The sequence below is a fragment of the Octodon degus genome, unplaced genomic scaffold, assembly GCF_000260255.1.
Source record: "Octodon degus isolate 3935 unplaced genomic scaffold, OctDeg1.0 scaffold00195, whole genome shotgun sequence".
NCBI lineage: Eukaryota > Metazoa > Chordata > Mammalia > Rodentia > Octodontidae > Octodon > Octodon degus.
The window spans coordinates 4124925-4148226 of NW_004524771.1; the positions used below are offsets into that span (position 1 = coordinate 4124925).

The 23302-nt window shown below is 43.1% G+C and overlaps 1 protein-coding gene across 2 annotated transcripts in view; it reads right to left on the reverse strand.

The window, feature by feature from the left end:
* The window catches only part of Snx29 (sorting nexin 29), a 626724-nt gene that overhangs the window by 478629 nt on the left and 124793 nt on the right, over positions 1–23302 (reverse strand). For both annotated transcript variants that reach the window (XM_023704394.1, XM_023704393.1), the window contains 3 exons: positions 19577–19695; positions 11578–11653; positions 9723–9805 (listed from right to left, as the gene is read on the reverse strand). In XM_023704394.1, coding sequence (XP_023560162.1) covers positions 9723–9805; positions 11578–11653; positions 19577–19695 — 278 coding nt within the window. The remainder of the gene's footprint in view (positions 1–9722; positions 9806–11577; positions 11654–19576; positions 19696–23302) is intronic.

The window sequence follows — 23302 nt, forward strand, 5'->3', positions numbered from 1 at the left end:
GTATGTTAACTAAGACTAGCACAATGGCTATCATAGGGTAAGTAGTGGGCATACTTTCTGAATGGAAGAATACATCTAGTAAAGGGAATAAAAAGGAAGAAAACACTCTCCTTTTGTCTTCATCAAGAAAAGCACTCCCTTGAAAATACTAGGTACATTCCTCTCCCCCTCCTTCCTCACACCCACATGTGAGGCCACAGGCAATTCTTAAATCCAGAGCCAAACCTTGTTATAGAAATGAAGGAGTTGAGGGAGTCGGGTAAAGGCTGAAGTCTCCATAATGTCTAAAAACAAGTAGGTACATGTATGTCAGGTGGCCCAAGGCAGCACTCATGCTCCCAAAGCATCCTGCAGAGCTCTGAGGAACACTTGACACACCGGCCCTCCCTCCGGCAATGTGTGAGCACCCCTAGCACAGAGCCTACACAAGGAGTCTTGCAGCAGCCTCTCTGCAGGTACTTTGGAGGCTTCCAAGAGGCTCTCACCTTCTCTAATCTCTAGGCTTCTGGTGAGACCCAGAAGTAACATCCTGAGGTGTGCTGATCCTCTGTAGCTGACATACACACATACCAGAACCTGCTGGGCTGGCATCCATCCTTCCCAGGCACACAGTCTGGAGTGACAAGCAAAGTCAGAGCAGAAAAGGGCAATGAGTACAGCTCCAAGGGGATCATATCACGCAGCACCACTCGGAGCAGACATAAGAGCTAGCTGCCCAGGATCTCCTCATCCAAAAGCACATTTCAAAGGCACTGGTGGCACTGCCAGCAGTAATCAGGTTCCCAGGCTGCCTATACAAAAGAAAAAACTGCTGGGTCCCACCCTGGGAAAGAGAATAGAGCTGGTCAGAAGTTGAGCTACACAACCTTTAGCACTACACTTAGCCTCTGCTTCAGTGATTTTCTCATCTCTACAATGAGCCCGTGATTCCCACTCCTGTAAGTTGGTATAAAGCCAGTGAAAACTTCAGAGAAGTGGACCAGGGAGATAGCTCAGTAGAATAAGCGCTTGTCTGGCAAGCACAGGGTCCCAAGTTCAATCTCTGGTACCACAAAAAAAAAAAAAAAAAAAAACCTTCAGAGCAGCATCAAGCATGATGCCCACAGCTTCACTGTCTAATGACTCCAATGCATGATCACCATTATTACCTCCACTGAGAAACACATCTATTAATACTAAGTATTAGTGACCTTGCTTGTTATTAAAGCTGCTGGTTATAGAGTTAAAATATCACAACTAAAAACAGATATTTGTTACTCTAGAAAGATACCATCACTCTGGGCCAGCACCTGCCTACATTATAATAGTTCACAATGTTTCTCTCTTACCTACAACTTCCATGCGCACCTTTCTAGACCCTGAGATGTGGACTCACAGGACTACATAACCAAAATTTTTTCAAAATATTGGCCTACAAATTAAGTTTAAAATAATGCTATCTTAAACTGGGAAGTTGAAAATAAAATTCTCAACATTACAAAATTCTTTTTTTTTTTTTAATAGAAAGTTAGCTTAAAATGAGCACAGTAACACAATCTATAATCTGAGCACTCAGGAGGCAGAGGCAAGAGGTCAACCTGGGCTACATGGTAAGAACTAGACTCAAAAAATGGAAAGAGAGGAGAGGAGAAAGGAGAGGAGGAGAAGAGAGGAGAGAGAAGAGAGAAGTTAGCTTAAACTGCATGACGATTGATAAAGTGGAGAACTATTTCCTACCAATTCCAAGATAGTATGAAAAGGACTAGGTTAGGTATTTTTAAAGGCCTTATAGTTTAACAACATGGATTTCTTAGTGTTTCATTTCATTTCAGAAATATTAAACTTTCTTCTGCTTCAAGTCCAGCATATTAGACAAGTCACTTTGATATTTACCTACTAAAATTAAATTCTTATTTTATTCTTATAAAAGACAGAAAAAGATATTTGAAATAGAAAAGGGAAAAAAATAAAAGGAATTTGAAAGATTTTAATATTAACCACCATTTATTATTTTACACAGATATAAAATGATACCCTAGTTAGGGTGAAATTCTCTAAGCAATTTATAACAAAAAACACACAAACAGCTACAAACTCATGTGTGAATGGGAGAAAGGTGCTGAAGGGTAGAGAAGCAGCACAGGAAAGACCCTAGGTCACTCACCAGGGGCTACACTAATGGGAGTGGTTTGGGTGTTACAGGGATCACGTCTGGTGTTACAGTGAACTGCGTGGGAGCCAAAGGAGTAGTAACATGCAAGGAGTACGTGGATACAGATTCTTATTAATCTGTCTTGCATGTTACTACTGGATAACAAGCCATTCCCTAAAATATTTAGGATTGTTGAGATAAAGACAGTGAAAAAAAAAAAAAAAAAAGACAGTGAAAATACTATGGATCTCTGCCTTTTCCTGTTTGCCAGATATCAGGACACTGATGTACAAAGACAAAAGGCCTTTCTACCATCTCTTGGCATCCCTGTCTCAAGCTGAAATAAATTTTGCCCTTTACATGAGAAAGCTCTGGGCCAGAGGGACGTGGGAGCAGTTTTACTACTGCCCACCTGGTAGTGTTCTCACATTCAAGAGCCTAAAGCTTGCTCCTTTGTTTTGGCTCCTCTAAAACTGACGATGCTTTGTTAAAATACTATTAAGCGAGGCTCCCAATACACTGATTTGAGAAAATTACTTTGAGAAAGTGATTTTTTTCCCAGCAATGTACATGGCAAGCGTGGTAAAATTGCTGGATTTTCTCTTATTAGTCTGTCTTTTGCTAACAGGAGTGTATTCTGGCTAAAAACTTAAGAAGATTAAGAAAAGGGGCTGGTGAGATGGCTCAGTGGTCTAAAGCACCTACTTAGAACAAGCTTAGCAAAGCACAGGGACCACGGTTCAATCCCCCAGCCCCACATGCCAGCCAGTTGCGCCCCCTGGTGGGCTGAGCTGGCCACACACACACACACACACACACACACACACACAAATAAAATTTTTTTTAAAAAGCCTTTAAAAAAAAAAAGAAGATTAAGAAAAAATTGTATTTTTCTCCCCTCTAGCCCTAATAGTCCTTAGAGTATAAGTACTCCTGAAAATAATAAAACACGTTTGGTACACTCATCCTGAAAAACCTATGGTCCTTGTTTGAAAATTCATTGCTTCAGTAAAAATAATAAGTTTAATTTAAGGCACCAATGCCCACCCACTGCAAGGCTGCTTACCCTGGTGGGTAACAGTGGAGTGTGTCTCCTTGGGGGACCTGGAATTGATGGAAGTGTAGGCTTTGCAGGCAGAAAACACAGGTTCATTGCCAGCTTCACCACTTATCATATCTAGGAATCATGCATGGCACATAGCAAGAGTCCAGTTAATAATTTTTGAAAGATATACTAGCAGGGAGGCCTTGGGCAAGTCATTTAACTTTACAGAGTTTTGGTTTTCTTACACAAAAAGAGAATGACTACCTACATCTCTGAGAACTGTTGAGGGAAAGACAAGAAAAAACAATGACAATGTTCTTGGCCCCTTGGTAAGCTCAGCCAAAGAACATTATTACCTTACAGGGATATCATCAAAATTGGAATTACAAAAAATAAAAAAATAAAAAATAAAAAATAAATCGGAATAACAAGACACATTTGATTACAGAAGTGGTCTTATGAGGTCTTTAGAAATAAACACCTTTCTCCTACCTGCTGTTTCTAAACAAACCTGTCACATTCCAGAAGTCTGGCTTGGGGTTTGTCAGGAGTTGCTAGTAAGATCTACAGAGGAAGAATCAGCAAGCGGAAGGAAGCCACTAGCTGTGTGCATAACTTCAGACAGGGAAGTGAGCCTGGAGGGGACAAGGCTCCCAGGGGCCCCTCAGATTTTAACAGCAGAACAGATGAGGATGTGGAACAGAAAAGACTGTTTCAGCCAGCTCTCGTGACAGACTAGTCACATCCCCAACAGTCAAGAGCTGCCATTACTCTTTCAACTGCACACCAGGCCCCACACTACCAGCACCAGAGAACAATCACTTCAGTCCCATCTCTCCCCTTTCCAAGTCAAAGAGAATACCCAAGACAGAAAGCCCTGAAAGTTAAGGACAGAAACATATCTCACACAGATGGACTAAAAGGTAAGCAAAAACATGAAGAAAAACTACCCAGGACAATGCACAGCTCCTCAGTTGCAAGAAATTATTTTGTCCAGTTCTTAGAGTAGCAAAAATACATTAAAACAAGAGCAGTTAATGGTGGTAAAGTATCAGGAAACTGGCAGGCCTCACACTGCTGGCAACACACTAACTCAGAGTACCAAATCGCTATTGCAGCAAGCCCACAAATACCAAATGACCTTTAGCACACTGATCCCACAGCCAGCAACTAATCCCAAAAGAACACAAGCAGATTGAAAAAATAACATTGGCCAATATTCTGATGTGTCCTGACCCACAAGCTCAGCACTTTATATGCAGCATTCCTCATTTTTCCCCTCCAATAAACAAACTCACTTTTAAAAAGACCAAAAAATGACCAGTAACCACTCCAAATAATTCAACAAATTGCAATTAAAAAAAATGATGAAATATTATGCAGTAGTTCACAGAATGACCAGGGACATACAGAAGAAAAGGATGATTACGACAAGATGTTTACAAGCAGAACATAAATAAGCATTTTGATAGTAGCTGACACTGACTTAATTCTGATGCACACACTTTCCCAAGCACCTCAAGGTTGATCTCCACAGCCGGTAGGTAACCTTACACCAACACATGGCAACAAGGCACTGAGAGTTTAAGACCTCTGAGCTGGGACCTGACTTGGGCAACCTTGCTTCCAAGCATGCCCTCCATCCCTGCCTCTGACACCAACAGGAGATACTGCAATTCCTACAGGGCACAGCTCCCTGAGCCCAGCCTGGGAACCACAAACCAACTTGCAGGAACAAAGTGGCTCTGAGGTTTTGCTCAGAACTGTCTTTACTGCTTCCTAATATACTTTTTCATAATAGGCTTTACATTTTCTTAAGTACCAAAGGACCCTTGCAGAAAGGGAGAGCAATAATGTGAGTCTGGGCAAACCCTCTTCTCTTGGGCAATAAGTACCAAAAATGTGTTCTCAAAATGCCTCATAACAAAGCCCTACATAACTGCAGAGACACCCAGGAGGGGACAGTTGCTACGCAAAGAATTTGTAAATTATCCTCAAGTTCCCCAGATGAACCAAGCTACCTGGGGGCCCACTGCAGTGCAGTATAAATGAAGGCAGGAAGTCACTTGATGGGACAGAGAAACCATTAGGCTTTGGGGACTCAGAACTGATGAGTTCCCCTGCCAGACTCATTGAGGGATTTCCAAGAACTGAGCATCTGCTCTAGAGAAATGCATGTACCTTGTACGCTGGTATGGAGTCTTAATACAAGCTTCAACTGCTCTGAGACTCCTGCACCTGAGAGAGCCTTGCTAGCACCTGACTTGCATTACCTCCCCTCAAATTTGTATGTTGATCCTGCTGTGGATGGTCTCCACCAGAATTCAAGCTGAGGCTCAATCCCCAATAGAACAGCATTGAGATGTGTTCTAGTCCTTAAGAGGGATTAGCACTTTTCTCAAGGAAGTGAGTCAAGACTCACAGGAGTTTTAAGTATCCTGGTACCAGATTATTTACAAAGAGAGAGAAATGTTATAAAGCCAGGCTGGTGGGGCCAGGGAGATGACTCAGTGGAATAAGCACTACCCTGGCAAGTGCAAGGGCCTGAGTTCAATCCCCAGTTCTGAAGAAAAAAAAAGAATAAAAAAAAAAAAAAAACCAGGCTGGTACCTCCCCTCAGCCTCTAATTCATGCTCCCACTTCTCTGCCACCATGTGACACAGCATGTGGCCCTCACCAGGAGCTAACAAAACACTGCCATGCTCTTGGACCTACAGAACATAAATAAACTTCTGTTCTTTATAAATCACCCTATCTTGGCATTTAATTACAGCAACAGAAAACAGACTAAGACAAAGACCTAATCCTAATGTGGCTGCATTTGAAGACAGAACCTTTATGGAGATCTATAAGATTGAATAGTCTAGTGTTCTTATTAGGAGAGAAAAAGGGTCAGGCATGGTCACACATGCCTGCTATCCAAGCTACTCAGGAGGCTGAAACAGGAGGATCTCAATTTTAAGGTCAGCCTAGGTAACTTAGCGATACTCTGTCCAAAATAAAATTTTAAAGGGGGCTAAAAAAGGGGGAAGGGGGCTGAGTGGCAGAGTGCCTACCTAGCATGAGGCTATGAGTTCTATCCCGTGTGTGTGTGTGTGTGTGTGTGTGTGTGTGTGAGAAAGAGATCAGTGAAAATGAGAATGAAAGAATGAATGAGTCACCAGGGGTACACATGCTATAAAAGGCCATTGTGGACATCGAAAATAACTGCCTGACTTTAAGCCACAGAAAAAATGCCATATCAGAAACCAACTCTACTAACACTTTGCTCTTAGACTTATAACCTCCAAAAATGAAATTCCTGTTGAAGCCACCTGGCCTGTGATCCTTTGCTAATGGCAGTCTAAGCAGACTAACACAGCCTGGATACACAGCGCCCCAACCTTCCTCTTTCTCTCAGTGATGACACACATGGTGGGAAGAGCAGTGGGAGGAATCACCCTGCACTCAATATTCATAACAATCCTGCCCCCACATCTGTGGGGAAATTCAGAGGCTAAACAAGAATACTGCACCCTAGCAGGATCGGGGAGATAGCTCAGTAGAATAAGCGCTTGCCTGGCAAGCTCAGATCCTGAGTTCAATCCCCAGTACCAAAAAAAAGAATACTGCACCCTGAGGACTTCCTAAATTTGCAGTCAGCACAGAAAACTGCTCCACCCAGCCACCCATTTATAATCATCACCCTAAGATCATATTAGTTCCAAGCGTCAAGGGTCAAATGCAGACAAACTGCCCATTCTCCTTAAGAGATTTAAATTGTAAACTCTGGATATGCCCCCACTTGCCAAAGATTACAAGTGACAAAAATAGATTTCTAGAAAACAGGAAAAAGGCTTCACATCACGCTACTGGCATCACTGGAGAATGCCTGGAGGAACATGCTCAGTGAAAAAGCACAAGCTGGCCAGCAACTTCCTCAAAGACAGAAAGCACCCCACGGAGGACCAGCAACCTAGACCAGACCAAGAGCAACTACCAATGCACCCTGTCCCCAAGACGTGGGACTCAGCCCAGGGAGCACAAAGTTTGGGGCCTGCAGCCCTGCAAATGGCAAACAGAAGAGATGCCAACAAAGCTATCACTCACATCTTGGGGGACATTGCCTTTTTAGAAAAATACATATAATGCAGAAAATGGTCTCTTCAGAGTAGCTACCTTGGAGTCAGAATCAAGTTGCATCTACACATCATGGTGTTACCGTATAGTGACAGAATCAGAGATGTCAGAAAGGCATTAAACAGCAGGCCACAGGTTGTTATTTTTTCATTTCTCCCATCTTTTCTATTACTTACAGGAAAAATACTTGGGTTTAGTACTAGGATATCTTCAGCATCTTCTTAATTGTCACTGACCTGTCTCCATTTGGGGCAGGGTGGAAGGTATAAAGCTAGTACTATCGCTATAGTTTCACCATCAAGATTTATGTTCTGAGTCTCTCCTCTTTGCATTCGTACATGGCCAAAATAGAGACACTGCCTACTTTGCTACCTTAAAGCACCTTCTAGGAATGTCACCAACACATGGCTTTTGCGACCAAATCCAATAACCCAAACAGCATTGTTTTCCTCAGTAAAACCATCACTGTATACAAAGGCAGCCAATTTTCTAGACATTCTTGAATCAGTAGGGAACTACACATATCCTGATGGTGGAATCTGGGCATTTGCCTAACCCCTGATTTTTCTAGAATGATGGCCTTTGCATGAGAAGCGAATCTAAAAGAGCTGGCGCTTTTTGGAGGTCACAGAGCTGCCTGGCAACATGAAGATAAAGACATTACCCTACCTGCAGGTGCCACAGGACTGAGCAAAACTCAGAAGTTGTACCCCATCTCTGAACACTGGGGAGGGTCTCAGTCAGAAACTGGGACAGCAGCACTGGCCAAGTCAATATTGATAACGCTCCTTTCACCTTTTACAGTTACCTACTATTTAAGCAAACTAATAGTTGTTCTCTATTCATAGTTATGAAAATAAGGTTTCCTTTTAAATAAAAACACTCAAATTAATTTCAAGTGTATCATTAAAGACAAACAATAGAAGTAACAGTAAAATGGTAAATAAATAACTGAAATTTGAAAAACAGCAACACATATATTCACCCATTCTACATGACCCACATACTGGGTGATCCAGAAATATCTGCTCAGCTGAACTCAGGCTGACAGCACCCTCATAAACCACTCTGCCCACTGCACAGTGGGACAGTCATTCTGACATACCAGCCTCACAGTGTCCATTGATTCCCCCAGTCTCACCCTTGCATTGCAAATGCTGGTACCCCCCAAACTCCAAACTTCTCTCCTTAGCAATAAAGACATACATGGAAAAGAGAACGCATTTCCTCCTCTGCAGGCAAGGGAGGCCTTGGGACTAATGTTGGCCCCAGACATACAAAAGGGATACTATGGGCACCTTCTGGGTGAGGGCCTTAGAGCTCGGGCTTTAGCTTTTGTTTACTAAAAGCCCATTCTGCAGTCAGACGATACCCATGAGCTCCTTTTATGGAACAAAAAAAGTTGTAAAATACAGAAAATATATGACTGCAACCCAATTATATTGAAATAGAATGATCTACATGTAAAAAATGGCACAATAAAGTATAGATTTCTGCATTATAACATGAAATGTGCACCATATTTCCAAGTAGAAATGACATTTGATATGTCTTCATCCCATGGTTGTTATAGGTGCCTGTGATTTTAGGTGACAAAGTCAACCCCTTCATCATCATTACTGTGGTTTCTAAGGCTTGTGGCTACTTTCACAGATGAAGCAAATACTAAACTGCAGTTAAAAACTAATGAAAAAGTTATCATTTTTACTGTGGCCATATTCAGACCCCTGAATCCTATATGTAAATTAAGAAAATTTCTCCACTGTCCTTCTTCATTGCTGCTACCTCAGATGTGAATGGAATGGCTGGAGCTAAAACAGCTATTTTCATCTATGAGGTAAAACACAAGGATCCCTGGGCTCTGATGACTATAGAGCAATGTACCAGCTCCAGCCTATCTACTTCCAGATGAGTTTCTATCTTGTTAAGACACAGTTGGTACAGCCTGTGTTATTTAAAACCATTGAAACCTGTTCTTAATTGTTATGTCTCTAACATTTTTTTCTGGGTGGTAAAGTTGAAAACCTGGTTTTAAGCAGCATTTCACCACCTTGAAGAAACACCTATTCTTACTTACAAAAATGATCCCTCCAACATTACAAAGGAAAACCAACCACTGTGGTGTCTCTGTGCCTTACTGCCTTATAGAGGCAACAACTCCTGAAACCATGAGGCACAGAAGCAGCTTCCCTTCCATCTCTACCTCATGCTGTCCTAGCGAGGATGCACACGCCCAGGAGCCATGAGTAAACTATGGTTCCAAAAGCCTACATGTCCCATGCTTCAAGTCCTCAACCAGGCACACACCTGCTTACTTTATCTCACATTTTACAAAGTCAACAAGAAGAACGTGCACAAAGGCACTGCTGTAACATACAAGTCCACAGTCATGCCGCAATTAGTGGAGGTGGCTCAGAAAGTACTTACTAATTGTCATTGACTCTGGCACTGAGGCAGAAGGTAACAGGTTGGTTAGAGGACTTCCTTGGCCTGGAGAACTGGTTTCCACACTAGGAAAAAGCAGGCAGGGGGAATTTGCACTCAGTAACTTAAAATATAAAACTTTACTGCAGGAAATATGTTTATTCGGTTATTACTAGCAGGGACAGAAAAGTTTTCTGTAATTATTTAATCCTCACTATATGCAGATTCCACATCTGCAAATTTGTCTACTCTCTGAAATTTATAAGGGGTAATCTAAAAATATGGTGACTTAAAAAAAAATTTTTTTTAATTTATTATAGTCAAAGACACATTGCCAAGAACGATGGGATAAATGTTTTCAAAGTGAGGTGAGTATTTTGAGAAGGATTAATGCCAATATGTCTTTTTTTGTCTTTTTTTTTTTTTTTTGTGTGTGTGTGTGTGTGTGTGTGTGTGTGTGTGTGTAACCAGGGATTGAACTCAGGCCCTTATGCTTCCCAGGGAAGCACTTATTCTACTGAGCCATCTCCCCAGCCCGCCAATATTTCTTTATTATTATTATTTTTAATTGAAATAACCACCATGTCCTACAGTCATACTTCATATTTGTAACTCCAAATCAATACTCACTGAGCACTTTCATAAATGACTTATAAGCCAAAAATATACATCATCAACTTTTATGTTCCTAGCTAAGGTCAAACAAGGTGACAATCTATCTTCTTATTTCTACTCTCATAACCGTAAACAAGTTCATTGTCATGGTTCTATTTGTGTCATATTTTTCATATTCTTGGGTTTTTTTACTCGTTAATTTTTTATTTAACATGACCTCTAAGTATCATACTGTCTCGTGTTCCTAAAACAAGGGTGTGATGTGCCTTACAGAAAAATATGTGTTGCAGGAGCTGGCGAGATAGCTCAGCAATCTAAAGTGCCTGCTTAGGCAAACTTAGGCAAGAGCACAGGGACCTCAGTTTGAATCCTGGCACCACATGCTGTGCCAGCCCTGTTCCCAGGGTGGGCTTAGCCAGCCACACACAAAAAAGAAAAATATGTGTTACATAAACTTCTTTCAGGTAGGAGTTACAGCACCACTGGACATGAATTCAATGCTAATGAACCAAAAATAGATATTACACGATGTGTTTTTAAACAGGAACAGACATAAGACTAGATTGTTCACTGATCAACTAGTCAAAATGATATGTCCAGAGTCTTACAGAATCTTGTGTTTTCCCTCTGCACAAAAGTCAGGGTTCACAGAAACTTTATAGAACATAACCAATACAAATGAGAAATCTATACTTATAATAAAAACATGAAGAAAGTATCATAATAACACCTTTCATGAAAATAGCAAGGCCATCATGTGGTATATATACACACACACACACAAGAAAAAGCAACAAAGCATCTTCAAGGTCATGGAGTAAAGGTTAAGAGTAGTGTTTCTCATCCATCATATTTTGCAAATTTGCTAAAATAAATAGCAAATAAGGACTCAAGAGTCTGGTGATACCATCCTTTCTGACACCAGACTAAGTGATACCATGTGCTGGGGGCAGGAGGTTCAGAACCTTGTCTATTCTGAGTGAGACTAGAACAGTATGCATGGCCTTGGGCAGGTAGGAGCCCTAGTCCAGGAGTTAAGGCTGAAAACATATATGGAATATATACCTGGGAAAGATCATCTAGAACCACTGGCAACTGGACACTGAGACACAAGACTAAATCTGAACATAAATGTGAAGTAAAGCCTTGCCTTATAACCCTATCTTTAACAAAAGAATATAACCCAAGTTGTTAATAGCACATCTTAATCCCAAAGGCTCTGATGACTTTATTAAATATTAACCTGTACCGAAGCCCAGGCTCTGCCAAAAGGTGGTTGTTCGGTGCTGTCCCATTCTCCAGGCTTCCCAGAGGCACACCTGTGCACGACAACAATCACAGACAGTCAAGTTATTTTAATTTCATTCTCTCCTTGTCATTTGTTCTGCTGCTGAACCAGCTAACTTAGAAATATTTCCCACCTGCACACTGGCTTTTAATTTACTCATTTCAGTTTTGTAGACCCTATACTATAATGACTTGCTATCAGTTGCTGATAGAAGGTCCCATCGTCCCACATTTCGTGTCCCTTTTGTGATCTTGAGGGACATGGAATTGTGCAAGAAGTCCATATTCAGAGCCAACCTCAGAAATCTGGGAATAATAAAAGCTGTTAGACAAACTGCTCCTGCCTATACATGACACTAGAGGGCAGCATAGTCTAATCACAAGCCATGTCCGCAGCTTCCTACGAAAGCATTACCCTGCAAGGGTGGCATTTGGGAAGGGCATTTCCAAGAAGGAAGCTCATAAATAATCTCTATAACCAACAGGCAAACGACAGTAATAATTCTTATAAACACATTAGCAGCTGCTCAAATATCCTTCCAGGAAAAATTACAATCCCATGAGCCTTGCGCTGGGCAGTGACATTAAGATGCACATCACACACAGGAAGCTTTCCTGGCTCATTCAAGAAATTTCTCAGCGTTAGTGGCCATTGGAAAACTCGTCCCAGGGACAGGGGACATGAAGATATAACTTTTATTTTTTATTTTTTGGCAGAACCAGGGATTGAAGTCAGACCCCTGTGCTTGCCAGGCAAGCACTTATTCTACTCAGCCATCCTCCCGGCCCTGGGGACATGGAGGTAAGGGAGCACAGCCTCCTCAGCACCACACCTCCTGGTTATGCCTGGATTTGTGCCAGACTCCCAGTGACAAAGGGAGTGGGCTTGAGGGAAATTTAAGAGGAGGAAAAAGATGTGTAAACTTTTCTTCTACTTTGCTAATCCCATCAAACTTCTATTCCATCCTCTTTCAAGAAATCAAAGAAGGGGGTGGCGAGATGGCTCAGTGGTCTAAAGCACCTATTTGGAACAAGCTTGGCAAAGCACAGGGACCACGGTTCGATCCCCCAGCACCACATGCCAGCCAGCCTCGCCCCCTGGTGGGCTGAGCTGGCCACACACACACACACACACACACACACACACACACACACACACACAATAAATAAATGTTAAAAAAAAAAAAAAGAAATCAAAGAGGAAATAAAGTGTCTACTTTTCAGCCTCCCCATCCTTCTAGTTCTGAGTACTCAGTCCTTAGTACTTACTAGTACTGGGATTAGTTTTGGGCCACATGCTCTGTGCAGCTGCTGGGGCTCAAGTTCCCAATCCCCAACTTTAATTCAGCCACTTACTAGCTTCTTTATACCTCAGTTTCCTCACCTATGGAATGGGCTAACAACAGTGTCCACCACTTTTTAAGGCCTGCCACATCACTAAATCACATTTTAACATACACGGAAAGCTCACTGAGGATGCTGAGTGGTGGTCAGCATCTGCTGGCTCCGTAAGGATCCTGGTTGTCTCAGGTTCTTGTCCTTCCAATCAGCCAAAACACTCTCAGAGGACCCAAGGAACCCTTTTCTCCACTTCCCCTTCCCCAAGCTCTCCTCTCTCAGACATCATGAAACTATTCTTTGGCTGGCCTCTCCCAACCATCTTTTCTAAGATTCCTGAGTGAAATATTTCTAAATCATGCCTCCGTCTTCCTTGGAAAAGCCAGGAAAGCCTTGGCTATAGCTCTCATCTCTACTGCACATCTGTTCAAAGGCTCATAGGACCTAAGGGCCCTTCTGTGGCAGGTTACCTCAGTTCTGTGTCAGATGATTCAGGCACAGCTGTCAAATTCCACACCCAGAAGCAAAACCTGGAGTCCAACACACATAGTGGAAATTCACGGCTGGAGTAATCATGCAGTGGGCATTCTAGACCTGACGCTGACTCAGCCTGACCAACACCCAAGCCTCAGCTGGCTAGCATCTAAAGTAGGTCTAGCCACTGTGGCACACAAGGGATAGAGCAAGTCACTCATCGTCACAAGCCCTCACGGACAAGGACTACTATTAGCTTAATTTTATAGGTAAGGAAATGGACCCTAAGAGTGACTTGGGAAGGTCACAGAACTCAAAAATGGAAGCATCCAAACCCTGGTCTGCCCAATGGCCAAGCTGAGCCCTTCCAATTTCAGCATACAGGCTCTTGTCTGGCTGACCTGAGACTTGCCTATTTCTCTACATATCCTGCACTTTGCTTCTATGCCTTCATCCATACCCTTCCTTTCATCTGGGCATCGTTCTTCCAATGCCACTCATCCACCCCCTAAAGTATATGTATCTCTCCAAATATTGCAACCACCTATTCACCCATTCAGCAAAGGGATGCTAAGTTCCAGCTGCAAGCCTCACCTGGTCAGTGTGACACTGAAGACAGACAGTCCTGCCCTCATGAACTTCACAGACCAGCAGGAGGAACAGGCATTGCCAAGTAATTAGACAAATGCATCATGACAAACAGGTCAGAGCAACAGACACAGGAGATTTGCAGTATGGCACACACATCCTGACTGTCCAAGGCGAGGCCAGAAGAGCCCTCTCTGAGAAGTGACAGCTGAGACCTGAAGGATGAGGCCAGGAGAGTAGAAAGCAGAAGTGGCAGGTGCAGAGAAAGGGCGGAGCTCCATCTGAGGAAGCAGGGGAAAGCCGAGATGGCTGGGGACACCAGACAAAGGAACACAGGAGGAATGAAGCAGCAGCACCAGCTGGGGCCTGCCAGCCAGGGTAAAAATTCCACCTTTTAGCTCACTAGAAGATTTTGGAATACAGGAATAATGTGATGCGGTTTGTGTCCCAAAAACTCACTCTGGCTCCTAAACAAAGAAGGGAGAAGGGTAGAAGCTGACGGTGCTGTTGGGTTTGATTGGTTTTTGTTTTTCTTTCTTTTTTGGCAGAACTGGGGATTGAACTCAGGCCCTGGCGCTTGCCAGGCAAGCGCTTATTCTACGGAGCCATCTCCCCAGCCCCCAGTTTTTGTTTTTCATAAATCTTTATTTCCATGTATTCTCTTTATTTATTAGTATCTGCAGTACATGCATTTTACAATCATCTTGGGGAACTGGTACACATATATAACTTCTTTATTTTAATCCCCTTCCACCTCCCCCTCCTTTCTACCTCCCTCTTTCTCCCCTTCCCCCTCCCCTCCCCTCGCTTTCCCTCCCCCTCCCTCCTCTTCCTCCTCCTCCTCCTCCTCTTCTTCTTCTTCTTCCTCTCTCTCTCTCTCTCCCTCCCCAGCCCTCTTCCTCTCCTCTCTTAATTGCCCTTTCCCCTTTCATTCTTGTTGATATTAGTAATCTTAGTTTGTGTTCATGGCATACAATGTCTACATTCGTTCAGGTTACTAGGATCCTGTGCCTAGCATATATTCACTCTAACTACTTCTCCATCCCCCCCCTTCACCCTCACCCTTGGTCCCCTGGGCCCATTCTCACCTGCAAGTGATCCTTTTATTTGTCTCCTAATTTGTACTGTGCCTTATGCAAGTGAGAGCTATCATATGGTATTCAAGCTTGTGTATCTGATTGATTTCACTCAATAGTATTTTTCCAGATACATGCATTTTTCTACAAATGTCTGAAATTTGTCCTTCATAGCATAGTGGTTTTCCACTATATATAAATATCACAATTTATTTATCCAATCATCGTTCATGGGTATATAGTATAGTCTGCTTCCAGGATTTAGCTATTATGAATTGTGCTGCTATAAACACTGGAATGCATGTAGCACTGTGGCATATTTTATGCTCCTTGGAGAAGATATCTAGCAAGTAGATAGCTGGGTTGTATGGAATTTCTAACTTTAGTTCTTTAAAAAAATCTCCATAATGATGTCCATAATGGCTGTACTAGTTTGCATTCCCACCAACAATGCAGGAGGGTTCTTTTTTCACCAGAGCCATGCCAGCATTTGTTGTTTTTGTTTTGTTTTGTTTTTTCTTGATGATTGCCATTCCTTCTGGAATAAGATGGAATCTTAGTGTTGTTTTAATTTGCATCTCCTCTAATGGCCAGAAATGTTGAACATTTTTTCATATATTTGTTGGCCATCTGTACTTTCTCTGTGAACTGTCTGTTCATTTTACTTGCCCATTTTTTGACTGATTCTTTAATTTTAGGTAGTTGAATTGTTTTGAGTTCTTCGAGCCAGGGATATAACTCAGCAGCACACCACCTGCCGGGCAAGCAGGAGCTCCTGAGTTCAATTCCCAGGACCAAAAAAATAATTTGAGTTCTTTATATATTCTAGATATTAGTCCTCTGTCTGAGAAATAGCTGACAATTTTTTTCCATTCTATAGGTTGTCTCTTCACTCTACTAATGGATTCCGCTGCTGTACAGAAGCTTTTTAGTTTGATACAATCCCATTTGTCGATTCCTTGTTTTTGTTTTATTTCTTTTTTTAAAATTTTATTTATTTGTGTGTGTGTGTGTGTGTGTGTGTGTGTGTGCGTGTGTGGCCAGCTCAGCCCACCAGGGGTCAGGGCTGGCTGGCATGTGGTGCTGGAGGATTGAACAGCAGTCCCTGTGCTCTGCTAAGCTTGTTCTAAGTAGGTGCTTTAGACCACTGAGCCATCTCACCAGCCCCCAGGTTTTATTTCTTGAGACAGAGTCTCACTATATAGTTCAGGCTGGGCTGGACCCAATATATAGCCCAGGTGGCCTCACAGCAATTGTCATGCCTCAGCCTCCTAAGTGCTGGGAATGTAGGCGTTTGTCACCATTCCTGACTATTTGATTCTTGTTGACACCACTGTTTTTCAATAGCCCAGGCAAGAAATAATGGTGAATTAGATAGAGCAGGGTGAGGAAAGCATTTAGAGGACACCTGAACCATTCATTCTTCTACACTGGCTATTAAAATGATGTCCCCTACCCTCCTGGCTTGTATGCAGAACTGCAAGTGGGATGCAGCTTGGACCCTGAGCCTAGCAACATGTCTGACACAGAGCAGGGAAGCTGAGCATGAAAATAATAAAATTCATGAACCCAAAGTGGCACATGTCCCCTGGAAGTAGCGTAGGAAACATATACACTGCAGTTCTCTGCCAGTATTACCTTGACACTTGCAAAAGTAGAGCTAGCTTTAAAATCCATCATATCAAGTCATAGTGACACCACAAAATTGCTCCTCGGCCTCAATGACCTACTCAAAAAGCCCAAAGGGAAGACAACGAAAAGCTGATAACTTTTGACCCATCAGGATAATAAAGGGTTAGAGGACCTGAGGTTTCAAATGAACCAAAGTCAGTCCTCAGAAACTGGCTATACATCTGCTAAAATCCAAGTAATACTTTCTTATATCTCAGATGAGTAGGAAGAGGGGTGCTGTCACCTCCATTTATTATTCTCACTGGAAAGAAACAGCTTTTCCTCCCTCACTACTAAAGAGACACTTAAAAAATTGACTTTGCCCTGTTGTAGCTCACACACATGTCCAGAGCAGCTGCTTGTGTGTCTAACCCGTTACCTGCTTGTTCAGGTCCCCTGGTGTGAGCCTGGGCTAGTATTTCCTTGCTCTGACCCACTCTTTAACCCAGGACACACAACCCACATAAACAGGCTGCCACCTCAGATTCAGAAGATAATCATTCTTGTCTACAGCCATACCACAATGAACGTGCCCAATCTCGTCTGATCTCAGAAGCTAAGCAGGGTCAGGTCTGGTTAGTACTTGGATGGGAGAAGATAATCATTCTTTCCAGCGTTTCCTTCACACTTGTTTCTCCCTCCTCAGATTTAGCTGCAAAAACACCCATCCTGCCCCACCCGTACCTATCTTTCTGTCTCTTTCCTTCCCTTTTTCTCTGCCCTCCAATCGCAGTGACTGTAAAAGCAAAGACATTTTTAAGATAACTAAAAAACCTCCTAAAGTGAGCAGTTTCCTTCTCTATGAGAAATCACATTAAAGAACAAAAATAATTCTGCAGCAAGAATTAGGGGAAATGCAGTCGTGTCTCTAAATTAGAGTAATGTTAATTAGAAGGGATACTAGTCAGAAACTGAGCAAAAATAAAAGAGTCTCACAAAAAAATGTGGGCAGGACCCACCAAGGAAGAGCCTCCCTGCCCCCACCCTGACCTACGTGTTCCTGTAAAAGTGGGGCCACAGTTAGGAAGAGCTTGACATGACTTGGCATCCCAGCCAATTCATAGTTCCTCTAGAAGTGATTCCAGTACCTTCGTGAAGCCCTCAGGCCTCATGCCTTCCTGTGCAATGCTCCTGTCCTCAGCAGGTTTGCTCCTTAGGCTGTCATAAGCTTGCAAAAATTCTTGGCAGCTTTATGAACAGAGCAAATTTAAAAGGTGGCAGACAGGCCCGTACATACCATTTCTGGTGAGCACAGTGCTAGCACAAGTTCCCTTCCAGACACTCAGTCCATAGTGATAGTGCTGTGACCTGCAGTGGGGAGGGCTGTCCCCAACTCCTGGCATTCTGGACTAAGGAGATTCAAGATGCAGGGCTCCTAAGTCTGGCCTACAAGCAGGAGCAAAGCCACCAGACTGTCCCTCTCTGGGACTTACCTGGGACCCAGAGAAATGTCCCAGTTGGTACAGGTCACATGGCTGAGTCCAGAGTGTTAACCTCTCATCCAAGTACAGATAAAGAGAGGGCTATGGCAGACTACAGGCAACAGCACAGTCCCTGGATGGTATGAGGAGTCAGGAATGAAGGACAGCAGCACTTCTCATCTAGAGGCCTCGCTGTCCCACTGCCCACCCCTGCGCCATGGACTCCCACACACACTGATTACAACACTGCTGCCTGAGCACAGCCTTACCCATGCCTGCCACTCTGACAGTGCAACTCCTTCACTGAAAAACGGAAAAGAGGCCATGAGCAGTAACACCCTCTCCTCAGGGCTGCGGCAAGATTGGCAAGCTATGTGGAGTGAGTCACATGACAGCGCTGGACACACAGCAGGCCTGGTGAGCACCATGTCACTCTCATCACCATCATCCGCTTTCCACACGGATGAACACGGGCTCTCACCCACACACTCGCCGCCACAGCCTTGTTTCACATCCACAACTACAGACGCTCACTCAGCTTCCTAGAGCTGGGACTATATCGGACCCAGTTACAGTCTGTCCCATCTAGCCAGTGGGAGAGGGTTTCTGCTTCTCACTAGATGGCAAGGGATTCCTGTCCAATACAAAGTTCCCAAGTTTCTTGAGGAACTAGGCACAGGCACAACTTCCTAAGTGAGACTCAGAGAAGAAGCATTTGTCTCCAGGAAAATGAGAAGCCATCTGAGTCAGGTAGGCCAAGACCTCTCCAAATTAATGGTACTCCAGAGATGGCGACAGTAACCAAACCCTTCTGTGTCAGGTACTGTGTCAGCTGCGTGGCACACCCACACCTCCCCAAGACGACATTTCCTAGCTAAAGAAAACAAGAAGGAACTATGCACACGTGTGCCCAGCCATGTGGAATGATGTGGAAACACTGACCCTAAGCAAAGGCAGATGGCTGAGCCCTGAGATACTTCCTGGGCCCTGAGCACTTTTCTGTACAAGGTGGCAGGACCTTTATGGATAGAATTTCAGTTACCTTCTCCCATTTTCAAAGAAGCAAATAATACATTATTTGCAGTCAACTGCGATAAGACCTAGCTCAACAAGCCACTGGTGACTGGGAAAACCATAGGCTGAAGGCTCCCTGGAGACTGCAAGCTAGCACAGCCTAACTCACTCAGCTGAGAACACCTCCAAATGCTCCAGTTCAGTAAGAGATAAGCAATCCCTCACTTCTGGGTCACAATAAGCACCTCTTTGCCTGAGCCCCAGGTCTCCTGGCTCCCATTCCTACCTGTACAAGTAATTCAGATACTCCTCCTGCTGGTACCTAGAATGAGAAGTTCTGATGGGAGGAAAAATAAAATCAGGAAACACTCACCTGTGGAACCACAGGAGCCCACTCCACTGACAGGGAAGAGGACATCGTTGTCACCATGTAGCACCTGCAATGGAGCCCAGCTGTGCACTTGGGAGAGGCAGGCATCCCCATCCAGTGGCCTAAGGTAAAAGAATACAGCTGCATGACCACTTTCAGACCTGAGAACTCATGACTCACTACAAGCCTCTGCTGGGCCTCCACAGTACATCCCAGGCCATGATGATATAAAGTAAAAAAGAGGCATACACTGGAAGTCAGGACAAGAGTTCGGATCAGACCTCTGACACTAACTCTTCCACCAGAGCTTACTGAGCCTCTACAGAATCCAGGCACTATACTCACCATGGGGCAAAGTGCTCATCCTGCCCTCATGGACCTGAGTTGGGTGGGGAGCTCAATCATCAATCAAATCACCCTGAAAGAGGAGGCAATGCAGCAGCTTGTAATCACAGAGCCAGTCAGAAAAGTCATGGAAAGCTGCTGTAAGAAGGGAGGAGGGAGATGACAGAAGCACAAGGACCCGAGTGAAGAGGAGGGATAGGAAGGGTGACAATGGAGGTCATAGCATGTCCAAAGTGCTAAAGGAGGAGGAAGCCAGGGTGTTCCTGGTCCTGAAATGTTACAGTCAAACAACTTGGGACTACTTTTGCTTTGCCTTGCTGAATCTCAGACTCTCATGGGTAAAAGGACAGCACATCAGGTGGTGTCTGGGTCCCTTCTGAGAAAGGTCAGATCAAGTACTAACCAAGCTCAAATGACCTGTTACACTATCACTGTATCTACAAGGTACAGATTTAACATGCACAACCACTGCAACACCAAGTTAGTTTGGCTGAGTTTGTTTGACAGAGTATTTGTCCACAGCAGCATTCACCTCTCGGTAGTCACACAGCACTAATAAATATCAGGGTCTATTTCTTTAGTTCTTTAAAGGCTATAAAATCACTTTATAATCAGTAGCACATAACGAAGGGGCCAGCCAGATAGTTCAGCAAATTAAAGTATGTGCTTAGGCAGAAGCAGCACCAGGGTTCAATCTCTGGTGTGTCGTGCGTCACCACCAGGGCATGCTGAGACAGCATTGAGACTGGGCGTAGTGGCGCAAGCCTGTAATCCCAGTGTTTGGGAGGCTGAAAACAGGAGGATCACTACGAGTCTGATCTGTGTAGTGAGAACCCGCAGACCCTGTACAAAATACATTAAAAAAAAAAAAAAAGATCAAAGCAAATCATAGCCATATTACTGTGTAAAGAAAAGAAAAAAGATAAAGGAAAGAGAAAAAAAGAAAGCAGAATATGTGATTCATTCAAGGTCATCAGCCATATACAACAGAACCAAAGATGTATGTCTTCCAAATACAACTACAAAGCTTTCCAGTCTCTTGCCCACCAAGTAGCATTACATGTGTTTTTTCTTTATTTTACAAGTACTCGAGGTGAGGGTGGGGTGATGCTGAGGGTTGAACCCAGGATCTTTACACAGAACAAAATTCTGTTTATTTCTTATTATTTTTTTTTATTGAGAAACAAATATCAATGAGACAGTTTCAAAACTAATAGGACAGTTTCAATAATTAATACATTGTACATTGTTATCTTCTTAGTGGTTATCCATAGTACAAGATGCAGACAGAATATCCTGTCCAACCACTATTAGTACAAATCTTTCTTCTCATTGAATTAAGTGAAAGTAACTGTATATCTATCCTAACTATTCTGCATATACAAAATGGTCCTTCCTTTGTATCCTCTTTTTTGTTTAGTCCTGTCAGGAATAGGTATTCCATTGGTATCTAAATACTATAGGTGCGTGAATTCAGCAAAACAATCCAACACAGTCCAGCAGTCTATAATAGTAGCAGGTTATCCACAGAAGTTGTTGACTTGAGCTTTCACAGCTCTCTTATTATTTTTATTTGAGACAGGATCTTGCTAAATCATTGTCCAAGTTGGGCTACAATTTGTGATCCTCCTTCCTCAGCTTCCCAGAATGCTGAGATTACAGGCCTCTACCACTAGGCCTGGCTGGGTTTTTTACTTTAGAGCAGAGATCTAAAAACACGTTAGAGCCAGCTAGTAAATATTTTAGGCTTGCGACATACTTTTCTATGTGGATATTTCTTTATAGCCCTAAAAAATGTAACAAGGATTCCTAGTTGCAGAAGGGCATGCTCTCCTTTAGGCCCTCTCTAGCTTTTGGTCATGAAAGATGTTTGCCCATAAGCAGGAAATAATCCTAACAGATTTTTCCAAAATTTACCATTTAATACCATCAATAACAAAATGAGACTCTCAGCAGGGTAAGCCACTCAGACCTGCATACTGGGAATGGATCCTAACTTGGGCAAGTCTTATATGAACTTGGCTGTGCCCTGGAATCTGTTAGAACTGTTCTCTTGGATCAAGGGGACAGATGCAGAGGTAGTCAGGGGCACCCCTCTGAGAAAGAACAGTAAAACTAGTCAGTTTTTCCCCAGCCATCCCATAAACTCTGGGCAAGAAGGATTTTCTGCTTGTTTCAAAAACAATGCTTGCCACTTCCCAGCAATGTATGTATATGTGGCTGCAAGGTAAAGCCAGGCCTCCACACAATGAGGTTCCAAATACAACTGAAAGTAGTCATCAAGGCCATCACCTGAAAATGAATTAAAGTGATTTCTGAAGTAAAGATGGCCTCCAAATATGGCAACGGGGTAGCTTAAATACAATATGGGAGCTGGGTGTGGTGGGGCATGCCTGCAATCCCAGCACTTGGGAAACTGAGGCAGGAGGAACATGAGTTCAAGGCCAGCATGGACTACATGGTGGGACATTGTCTCCAATAAAAAAATGTGTTGCTTTTCAAGACACTTGTTTCAAATCCTAGAAAACACTGGAAAAAGAAAAACAGCTACTACCACATTACCCAAAACACAACTGGCAGGACACCATCTCCTAGCTGTCCTGTTTGCCTGCCATGTAGCCTCTTCTTTGCATAATTTTAATGAAACTACAAGGATAATTTTCTATAATCATTTTCCTATTCAATACTAATTCATAATCCAGCCTCCTACTAACAGATACTCTGGAACTCCACTTAAGAGATTCAAGATCTTCAATGTTAAGATGTTAAAGCTTGCCTCTGAAATACGCTGCTGGTACTGAGCCTCAGTGGCTGCGCATAGAGGTCAGCTCCAGCATTTTGCTTCTCTGAATAAGAACTTTGGTGTCTATCTGTAGTCACTTTTTCCCTGAGCTGAAAGTACAGTTATGTCCTCAGGCAGACTGTCAGCAGAGGGACTGGTAAGGCAAGAGGGATAAACATTTCCTGACATTTTGTCACACTGCTTTCCCTAAGGCAATCAACAGCCCCTGTGCACAGCCTCTCTCACTATGCAAAGGCTGAACACCCTGCACTCCTGGAACACCAAGCCCACTGGAAACAAGCCAGGCCCCCTTGCAGCAACCGCGGTGCTAAGTCAGAGCTAGCCTTTAATCCTGTTCTCAGTTTAAATTTTGGCAAATGTCATGGGTAAGATGTGGTGCTTTGACGCACTCTACACTTGCCAATTCCTAATGAGATACAACTTTTTTTCATGATTGTAATACTTTTTGAATCATATTTTCCCCCTACTTCCTTACTGGTGTTAATAGAGCACATATAGAGTGCTCTAAAAAAGAAAAACTCTCTTCTATAATAAAGATATTACTCTTTCTTCAGAGGAAAACAAAAAGGGAAACTAGTACT